General features: G+C 37.3%; 1 protein-coding gene and 1 long non-coding RNA gene across 2 annotated transcripts; both read left to right on the top strand.

Annotated features, from left to right (window-relative positions):
• The first annotated feature begins 228 nt into the window (after window positions 1–228).
• On the top strand, window positions 229–1,710 carry LOC149068492 (uncharacterized). The gene is made up of 2 exons (XR_016195183.1): window positions 229–491; window positions 1,260–1,710. It is a non-coding gene; the product is annotated as an uncharacterized LOC149068492 (long non-coding RNA).
• Window positions 1,711–5,889: 4,179 nt separating this feature from the next.
• Window positions 5,890–8,281, top strand: LOC149068491 (uncharacterized). Its single transcript, XM_089251656.1, has one exon. The coding sequence runs from the start codon at window positions 6,007–6,009 to the stop codon at window positions 7,702–7,704; it is 1,698 nt and encodes a 565-aa protein (XP_089107782.1). The 5' UTR covers window positions 5,890–6,006; the 3' UTR covers window positions 7,705–8,281.
• The last annotated feature ends 2,713 nt before the right edge of the window (window positions 8,282–10,994 follow it).

Raw genomic sequence — 10,994 nt, 5'->3', positions numbered from 1 at the left:
AAGGACAATTCTGAAAGACAAGCTGAAGGACAAAAGTCTCAGCGATAATTCTGAGCGACCATTTTCCACTCGTTGAAGATTGTCGTTCAGACCACGTGATACGATAAGTACGCGAAAATGCTTCTTCGAGAGTAATTCATCTTCTGACCAATCAGCGCTATGTTAAGGAAATACGACAACTACTATGTTTTTTATTTTAATTGTTCTTTCTGCCGGTGGCAACAGAAACATTCTGTTTATTTACTTTCTGTCCCTTCCGTGTGTTTTTTTTCCCTATCGCAATGAATGGTGCTCAACCCAAGCGATGCTCCAAGACCATCGCCGCTCAGTATGAGGTGATAATTTTTTTGGAGAAACGCCATGTTTTAATTCAGGGGAAGCTGTCCTCTGACCTCACAAGTCACGACAAAAATACAACATGGTCACTGCTGGCGACAAAATTAAATGCCATTCCGTATGGTCCCAACAAAGATGGGAAGGATTGGAAAAAGGTGAGTACTTCAAAGTTTGTTGAATTTTACCTTGTAATTTATGAAATATAGTTAATTTATTAAATATGTTTCATTTATAAAACCAAAAGTTTTGTTTCCTGCTGATGTCAGAAAAATTACAGAAACGAAATAAGGAAATATTGCATTTAATCACTTAAACTAAATTTTTTTTTTTATCAACATCTCTCAAAGGAAAAAAAATCTAATGTAATTGTTTTTTATGTGGTTTATATAAACAATGGTAGAATGTTACAAAAATTAACAGCGGTCCAAACAGGCCTTTTTGAATCTGGTTTTTGAAGGTTGAATTAATGTGGCAGTTATGCATAGGATGATTATTTAAACCACAACATTTCTTTTTGTGTAGACATGGACTCACTACAAGAGTACTGTGAAAAAAATGTGAAATTCGCTTCATCCAATGTCACATTTTCTCACAAGCGAAGAGCTTCTTTACATTGTGATCTCATTAAATTTAACTTTTGGGATACTGTGCCTATTACCTCTGGCATACAGAAATGTTTCACACATTTCCAATTGAGTTTTGTGGTCTTCCAGTTAGTGCCGTCTTAATGCATAGCCCCCCCCCCCCCCCCACCAGGTTTGAGACTGCTCTGCATTTTCAGAAACTTATAACACATACAGTTGTGACATGATGGCATTGGGTTGTATCATTATTGTATATAACTGTCTGAAAGTTTGATGCATAATGGATATGATTATAAGGTATTATTTGTTAAATCTCCTTCACTTGAATACACATTTCAGGTCCTGTTGATGTATCCCTTACTGTTCCTTCCCATCAAGAGGAAACAGCCTCAGCTTCATTGAACAGGACGCCACAACGAAGAAAAAAAAAAAAAAAAAGGATGCTATAGAAGAGCTCATACAGGCACAGGAGGAAACTGCAATAACCTTCAAAGAAGTACCCACTTCTTTAAACATTCTTTCATCACAGTTATGTAACATGTTTAAAGATTTTATTGAAGTATATAAGAAAAATTAAAATTGTGATTTTTTTTTTTTTCCTTTTTATTGATTGAATTTGTATTGCTGTATTTCATTTAGATAGGTCACTTTTTAATCTCCCACAGGAGACTGGAGGATAATATGGCCCTGTTTACAGTTAAATTCAACCATTTAAAAATTCATGAAATGTATGCATTGGCTAACAGAGATCAGGAAATAGCAGATTGTTCATTTTAACTTTCCAAACATATGGAAGGATCAAGATCACTAAAAATATTTTAATAAAAACTATTTCCAAATCTTTTTAAAATCAATGAATTCCTCACACCTTGATTAAGTAATGAGTCAACTCTCAGTTACATTTAGTTTCATTGTGCATTTATTATTTTCTTTTCTTGTAAAATTTGAGGTATGGCAAAAATTTAACTGCCAGCACAATACATTGCAGCATAAAACATTCGAAACACAAGACATTTTATAAGCAATACTACATTCAAAAACTGAAAACATCACAATCAAAAATTCACAAAGATAAAACTTGGAAGACAAACGCAACATTTGTGCATGCCCTTCTGGTCAATAATGCTTTCCCTCCTTATTTTTGACTGCATTCACACATATAGGTTTGAAAAACACACCCGCAGTCAGTGTTTACCGCTCCAAAAAAAAAACCACACAGTTCACTAGCAATAGTCATCATTACCGCTGAGCATCCATTGCCTCGATGTTAAGAGTCAGAAGTTCTGTCTGAAATAATAAAAAAAACTATGTAATGATAGTTAAAAAGACTGCATAGAAGCATGTGAATTATTAAAACCTGACATTGTGTCAGACAGAAATCATTACAAATATCCTGAAATTTAATAATGGAAAAAAAATTTTACATAAAGGGTGAGAACAGTGTTCAGACAACATACGTGTATAGTACTACAAGAATAAATTCTGTTTGATAGTTTGTATAAAGATATCACACCTTTTCTTATTTTATGTCATTGCATAGTGACAGTTTTCATGGAACGTATCATAAATGACTACTAAACCAGACATGCACCTCAGCCATATTGCTCTGTGGAACTTCTAGCAAATCGATACATGTTTGAATGTGTGTGTCCGTGTTGTGAACCTAATGTGAAGCTTGTTTCTGTCTAATGTTTGGTATAGTGATGCCATGTGGCACCCATAGGCATAAACTCATTGAAAATTTGGAGGGAGGGGTTCAGGCTCAAATAATGGTGTCGTATAAATGCAAAAACCATATAACTGGCGCTTTTAAAAAATTAATCCCCCCCCCCCTTCCACAGACGTTTCCCAAAATTCAAAATCATAAAGGATGATTATTGGCAAGAAGTGGAAATACTATATTTCTCACCAATTGTGCGTTGACGTAGGAAGGCTCTGGATACTTCTTGTCAAACTTTGATGGTGCCACAACAGGTACTCCCAAAAACTCTCTTGCAGGTCGACATATTGGGACATCTCACATACTTATGTAGCATCAACGTATTGATGGCCTCAGTAACTGTATGGATAGAGTTACTCACAGACTGTTCGTACATCCCCAAACTGACGTCTTGACTCAGGCTTCTTTGGTAGGCACCAGTGACATGCACATAGAACCTGCGCAAAAGTCAAACATGAGGTAGTTGTTCAAGATATATTGTAAAACTATTATATTTGAATAAACTAATGTTATGGTAAAGTGCTACGAGAAACTTCTGTTAGAAACAAATGCTAACGCGCTCTCGGAAAATGTAATCATCACCACCCCCCCCCCCAAAACATGAAAAACAATGACATATAGTGTAACTATCGGTTAGTAATGGAATGGTCATTATAACGAGCATATAGACTGTATACCGTATCTCTCACTCATCCCCCCATTGCAAAAGTACAAGGGAAGAACATGCATAAGTGAGAACAGGGCCGCTACTAGGGGGGGAGCAGATGGGTATCGGGCACTAGACCCGAGGGGGGTGCAAATTTCATTCTGATACCTCTCCAAAACGTTACAAAGGGGCATCAAAATACTCGCTTGCCCCGGGTGACCAAGCATCTAGTTCTGGACCTCAGTGAGAGAGGCATACAAGCGAATAGCATTATTATCCATGCAGTGTGTAATCGCTTCAGTACTCACAAAAATAGGTAAACCATTAAGTGAATATTTCATTGGAACAACTGTGATGGACAAAGGGTGATCTAAACAAAATACTGTAAACTTGTTTAGGGTACTTATTAATTTTACACACACATATATATATATACAGGCAAGGCTTGACAAATGGAAAAAATATTTAGGCGCCAGCGTAATTTCTTAGCTGCTCTGCAAAATTTGGTAATCACAGGTTTGAGGTTGTCTCAAGAACGCAATGGGTCCATGTGCCCCTATTCTGCAGGACCCCTACGCTTGGATCTTTGCCGGTCCTTTCCAGAAAAGGTGAATTTAGAGTTTAAAACAATGAAAAATGATAGAAATCGTCCCCGGGCCCCTTCAGCCCCACCCTTGTGGGTACCATGCATGGGCCTCAGGCAAAGTTATATTCTAGGACCCCCCCTAATTAACTGAAAGGGCCTGTAGCTTATAAGTTTTATGCTTTCCTCGCGAGAATCATAGCACCAACTCTTACGAGGCCACTTATGCACATCGGGTCGTGCCCGGAAGGGGCCCCACGTGTTAAGACGGCACTGCACAGAACTACATATTTTGTGCATGAGTTTTTCAAAATACTTTTATTTTGAAAGCCTAGTGTTTTTTAATGAATATAAAAATTACCTGAAAACATTGTGAACATAAAAAATGTATAGGCCTAAATAGGCTTACGTTAAGTACTTGATTCGTTTTCCATTATTAATAAAAAAACATTCATTCAAAATGAAACACCACTACAACGAATAATTTCTGATTAAAATTATTTTAATTTAAACGTTAATTATTACTTACCTTTCTCTCAACTGTCAGCGGTGTCTCGAGTTCCGACCTATGGGCCAACATCGGCGCAATTCCTCGAACATTTTCCTCGTAGCATTTTTCTTCAACCTAAAAAGGTTCACGAATTCTTTATCCGACAGCTTAAACGCATCCATGACGTATCTATTTCAAACCGGAGCACGTGCAGGCATTTGAGAATCGTAATAATCATTTAACAACACGTAAGTCGACGCCATCGCCATTGTTAAGCCTACTGAAATAATTGTCCTTCCGCTGAACGAGAGGTTCCCGGCTCTCGTTCACAATTGTCCCTCCCAGCGATCCGCATTTATCGTTCACGAAGAATATGGTCGCAAAAACTTCCCTTTTATCGCTCATAACGAGAAATCGCTGAGTGAACGATAAAATCGTTACCGGGGACAAGTAGATGGTCGAGCCCCTGGATCCGCCACTGGACACATTCATGTTTCAAGTACTCCTCAACGAATTTCATAGTGGTATCTTCCAACCACTTTGCCATACCAAGAAACTTATTATAACTGGGGCAGATTGTGGAGTTGAACTCATTTACATTTATAAGATCAAATTAAACACCCACATGAGAGTGCAAAATGATCCCTCCAAGTGACAGGCCATGCCCACTGGTGCATAGGTCTATTTAACCGGACAAAATAGAACCATCTTTATTTCACTCAATTACTAAATCACTTATGCACTTACCAACTAAACCTGTGTAAACTGTCCTTACCGTCTGCATACATTGTAACATACTTGCCAACTTAAAATTTCATTACCAGCTTAATCACTTAATGTGCGTAAACAGGATTCAAATTCAATGTTGTTTGTGATTGGTTGAATTTGTGAACCCGAATTTAAGGGTTTTTTATCCATCAGAAATGTTTAATTTTTAGTACATAAAAGTCTTAGCCCTAAATGATACACCCATCATAAACAGTCACTGTGCTTGTGCATGATTTTCGAAAAGGTTGCTGATTATCTCAGCTGACGTGAATATTTCTGGTGTTTGGTGGGTGTTTTTGACCCTTGAATAAATGGTCGTAGATGGTTCGGGGGGATGGTACGTTTTTGAGGCTTTTGTGAATATTGGGGAATTAATATTAAGGTATCCGACTACGTTGAAAACGTCATTTTTGAAGAAAATATCGATTTTTCTTTTCAAGTCTTTTATGAAAGTCCCATTCTTTGCGATTTCAAAACAGGTCTTGTTTTGTTTATATGACGCTTAGAACTGGAGTTACGCCCACTTTTGTGTAGTGATGTGTGTCCTTTTAACAACCGGAAGTGGGTATTTAAAGGACCGGAAGTGCTATAAATCCAGAGTTTTACCTATTGTTTTCAGTCTATTTTGATCAAAACCAGCAAAATTAATTTTAGAGTTATTTATTTTATTCTTCTGAAGAGAATAAATATTTCACTACAAATATTTTTTAGCAGCTGGCAACACTTTACCAACTTGAACTGGTTGTTTACATCTTTGTTTACATTTTTCGTGACCACATTATACGGGAATCTGCTCATTCTTTATAGCAATATCTTACATTTTTCACGTTTTTTTAATTTATTTATATTATTTAAAAGCTTTATTCGTGTTTTTTGGCGATGGCAAGAGCCAGAACTCGTGTTCTAAAGCGTAAATTTGCTGGAAATCAGTACAGCTCGAGCTCGTCAACAGCAAGAAAAAAAACTTCTCCAAGTGTGCCTTTGGAAACCGGAGTGGAAACTGCTAGTGCTTCAAAACTTAAAAATGTTTGTGAATTTCCAAAAAATGTGAATGCTGAAAAGTTGCAAGGGTTTAGAATTATTGACATTGAAGTGTTGCTATCGGTCATTTCTGTGCTATTGTGTCCAACATGCTTGTCCAATAATCTGTCTCTTATAGAAGATTCCAGGTTTGGTCTCAACTCAAATTTTTCTATTTCCTGTAAAACCTGCCAATTTTCAAAAGGTTTTTCAAGCACACCAAAGCAAAACAAAAATAATGAGATAAATACACGCTTTATATACGGTCTCAGACTAATTGGAAAAGGCTTGTCAGCAGCAAAGGTTTTATGTTCCACATTGAATTTACCTTCGTTCCTTTCAAAACGAGCATTCAGATATCAAGAGAAAAAGATTCTGCATGCAGTAACAAAAGTGGCCATTAATTCCATGAAGAATGCAGCAGCAGAGATAAGTCATTGCGAAACAGCGACGACAAATGATGTCAAAGATTGTGGTGTGTCTGTTGATGGAACGTGGCAGCGGCGGGGCTATTCGTCATTGAATGGGATAGTAAGCGTTATATCTGTCAAAACTGGTAAAATTTTGGACGTGGAAATCATGTCACAGTTTTGCAGAATTTGTAAGAATCCTAACTCTAGAAAACATGAGCATATTTGTTCAAATCATAAAGGATCATCTGGCAACATGGAAGTAGTTGGGACGTATAGAATATTCGAGCGTTCTGAACATCTCAGGGGATTGCACTACAATCAGTACTTTGGAGATGGTGACTCAAAAGCTTACGAAAATGTAAAGCATATTTATGGTCAAAATTCAGTAGAAAAGTTTGAATGTATTGGTCACATACAGAAAAGAGTTGGTTCTCATTTACGTAAACTGAAGGCCACCACAAAAGGTCTCGGTGGAAAAGGCAAACTCACAGATGATTTCATAAATAAATTGCAGAACTATTATGGCATCGCCATCAGAAGTAATGCAGGAAATTTTCAAAAGATGCAAAGTGCAACTATTGCAGCATTCGCTCACTGCTGTTCATCCAGAAAGAAGCCGATGCATGGACAGTGTCCGAAAGGCCCAAAAAGCTGGTGCAAGTACCAAAAGGCTCTTTCTTTAGGAAAAAAGTTCACGCAAAGTGGAAATGGTCTTCCAGAGAACATTGTAAATATTATAAAGCCTACATATTTGAAACTTTGTAGTAAAAAACTATTGAGTAAATGCTTACATGGTTTAACTCAAAATGCAAATGAGAGTTTCAATAACGTCATTTGGATGATAATACCAAAAAATGTGTTTGTTGAGTTACAAACCCTTCAGTTAGGAGCATATGTTGCTGTAATTAAATTCAATGATGGTTTTAGAGGACTTTGCCAAGTTATGGATAAGTTGAATATAAGCAAATGCTCTTTTACAGCAGAAAAATTCATTGATTTTGACTTTGAACGTATCAGAGAGTCCAAACGACATTCACTGCCTTCCACGAAAATGGCTAGAAAAAAACTTCGAGGTGCTCGAAAGAATAAAAATCGTACCGCTGAAATGAAACAAGGTGTGATGTACAAAAGTGGTGGATTTTAGTACTTCAAACATTCCCCTACCTCAAGTAATTTAAGAATGAAAACTTTAAACGCGTTTTACAGAAAATGATATTTTTGACATTTTACTTGAGTTTGTGACATGATTTCTGAAAATCAACTCACTGTATCATTACGAAATTTTAATATGATATTGTATTATATATTGTTGAGGTTATGAACCAAAATCTAAGGTCTATCACATATACTTTTTGAATTACTGTGTTTTATAGACGAAATATTGGATGAAATTTCGAAAAATTCACATGTACATTAACGTATTTGAGTGTAACTTATGAGCATATCACACAATACTTTAGATTTTGGTTCATAACCTGTAATATCACTAGCTAAATGCACTGTGAAAATCACAAAACATTTCATTCAAAAAATTTTTTGCAATCATGTTTCGAATATTATGTGAATTTTGCCTAAAATTTGACATAAAAATGAATTTTTCATAGAAAATAACATAGGGAGACCTAAATTTGTTACTGTTTCCATCATTTCAAGACACTTTCAATCAAAAAATGTTATCAAAGTTCACTTCTCAACCATTTTATAGAAAAGTGCTCTCGAACGTAGTCGGATACCTTAATAACGAGCTTAGAACAGATGCAGTATGGTCCACCACGACTTTTTCCTCACGATAAGCACCAAGGCCGTCATAATGGGGCTCTGGATTGCCGTATTTTTTAACATCTTTCCAGTTTTCGCTGGGTGATACAAGGTGACGCTAGTTTCGCCAAACAAGATTTTTTTCTCCCCCTTCATCGTCCACTGCGTTTTTTTCAAAAGTTCAAAACAGCCGTTGTTCCATTTCCAGCGCGTCTCTCTCTCTCTCTGATTATTACTCCTCCCTTCTGTAGCTTACATCATTTGGATTATTATCTACTGCTAGGTTTAGGGTGACCATACGTCCCGTATTTCCCGGGACAGTCCCGGTATTTTCTGTTTTTTTGGCCGTCCCGACTTTTTGGCAAAAGTGTCCCGGTTTTTCCCGTATTTTACACGAAGCCAACTTGAATTTTTATTCTTTATTGAAGTCAAAGATTGACATTATTTTTCAACTTATAAATTATTTTACGATAATTACAACTATATATGAGAATATTAATCTCCCACATTTGATTGAACGTTTGTCTTTCGTGGGATACATTGTAATCCACTGCAATTTGCATCATTTCCCGCCATTGGGATTTTTCCGTAATTTCAACATTATTTGGCAACTTTGTTTGGTTTTGGCGTTGTTTTTGGCGATAATTGGCGATGTCCCGTATTTGGAAACGCAGTGTCCCGTATTTCTCTCGAGGAAATATGGTCAGCCTACTCAGGTTGTATCATACCGTTTTATTATTTCGTTGTGTTTATTAGTTATTCATCCATTGCCATGCCTTCTGTTTTATCGGTTTATTATTTAAAATGAACTTACAGAATTTTTCATGCCCGGATCCGTTTATTTAAAAAAAAGGGTCCGGGTTTTAGTTTTAATACATAGAATATTTATGCCCGGAATTCCTTATGCCTAGGCTGACCACATTTCTTCGAGAGAAATACGGGACATTGCGTTTCCCAATACGGGACATCGCCGATTATCGCCAAAACCAAACAAAGTTGCCAAATATTGTTGAAATTACGGAAAAATCACAATGGCGGGAAATGATGCAAATTGCAGTGGATTACAATGTATTCCACGAAAGACAAACGTTCAAGGTAAATGTGGGAGATATTCTCATATATAGTTGTAATTATCGTAAAATAATTTATGAGTTGAAAAATAATGTCAATCTTTGACTTCAATAAAGAATAAAAATTCAAGTTGGCTTCGTGTAAAATACGGGAAAAACCGGGACACTTTTGCCAAAAAGTCGTGACGGCCAAAGAAACAGAAAATACCGGGACTGTCCCGGGAAATATGGGACGTATGGTCACCCTACTTATGCCCCGATCTTTTTATTATTAAAAAGATGGGCCAGGTGTAATTTTTTTTAACTGATATTTTTTTCTATTTTTGTGCTTGGTGGTTTCTATTATGTTTTGCACGCTGTTTTTTTTTTTCGGCGTCCGTAGTGTCTGACGGCCTTGGCGACTCTTCGTCGGGCCATCAGACATGTTTGGCGCCAAATAATCGCCAAGTGGCGGACCATACGACATCATTTTTGTCGCACCACGGTCATTTTCTGCACACGAGGGCTAATTAGACCGGGACCTACAAATTATTGCCGATTCCGAACAGCAGGCTTGCTTTTTTTTATACTCATCGAGAGGTTGGTGCGCTAACCCCTCGATGGGGGAACTCCCTGCGGTACCAATTTTTTGCTGCGATGAAGTCGCCGTTTTTTGTTGCACTCCTGTATCAGGGAAGTTTTCTGACAAAGATGAACCGGGTATCGAACTCGCGACACCTCTAAACATCCTTGGGTACTTTAGGCGAGCATCTTATCGACCGGGCTACCGCGCCCGACCATACGACAGCTGTTCTCCCATCAACAAGATACCGGTAAATATTGTCGACTATAACTGCACTCAACTCATGAGGTAAACAAAGTATGAAGTTCGTAGTGGTTGTTTTTCGAATCACCATGTGACGTCATAGTTTCTTAGAGAAGAAATATTTATTTATTATTCCATATTGTTCGGCACATATACGCTCTAGCGAAGGAAAATCTCTATCTCCTCTGTAGCTTAGTGGTCAGAGCACTCGTCCGGCAATCGAGGGACCCGGGTTCGACTCCCGGTAGAGGCAGAGATGAGTTTTTCTTCCTTCCTTAAAAAAAAAATTAACATCTAAAATAATAAATATCTTCACAACATCCAGTCTTCTGTATATCTTGTATTTATTTATTTATTATCAGTAATAATATAGTATAATATTTTATCATGTGTATATATTGATTATAATTTGTGTTAGTTGCATTTTTAATTGGGTTGCTGTATTTTTGAAATATATGACATCCATATTTTTATGGGCATCTTTTTCTCAGCCACAACGAGGTGGCTGAGAAAAAGATGTGGTTGTGATGCCTGTTGTGGTGGTCAAGGGCGTAGCCGGGGGGGGGGACCAGACCCCCAAGTCCCCCCCCCCCCGAAATGTGAGAAAATGACAGAAAAAAGGAAAAAAGATGGCCAAATCCATTGTTCTGTCACTTTGGTTCCCCCCCCCCCCCGAACGAAATTTCTGGCTACGCCCCTGGTGGTGGTGTATTTGTATTTGTATAGTGACGTGACAATTTTTTTCTTATTCTCATCTCAAATAACTTCCCTTTCGAAATAGTTATCTATTTTTGATATTCA

This window comes from Pholcus phalangioides, unplaced genomic scaffold (genome assembly GCF_987345545.1).
Source record: "Pholcus phalangioides strain wild (caught in Gottingen) unplaced genomic scaffold, Ppha-v1.0 ptg000027l_1, whole genome shotgun sequence".
In the NCBI taxonomy this organism is placed as follows: Eukaryota; Metazoa; Arthropoda; class Arachnida; order Araneae; family Pholcidae; genus Pholcus; species Pholcus phalangioides.
Note: the sequence above shows the minus strand (reverse complement) of the source record. Positions and strands in the feature narration are given on the sequence as shown.

Excerpts from the sequence above, each read along its gene's own strand:
- LOC149068491 (XM_089251656.1), top strand. The coding sequence starts at position 6,007 with ATGGCAAGAGCCAGAACTCGTGTTCTAAAGCGTAAATTTGCTGGAAAT.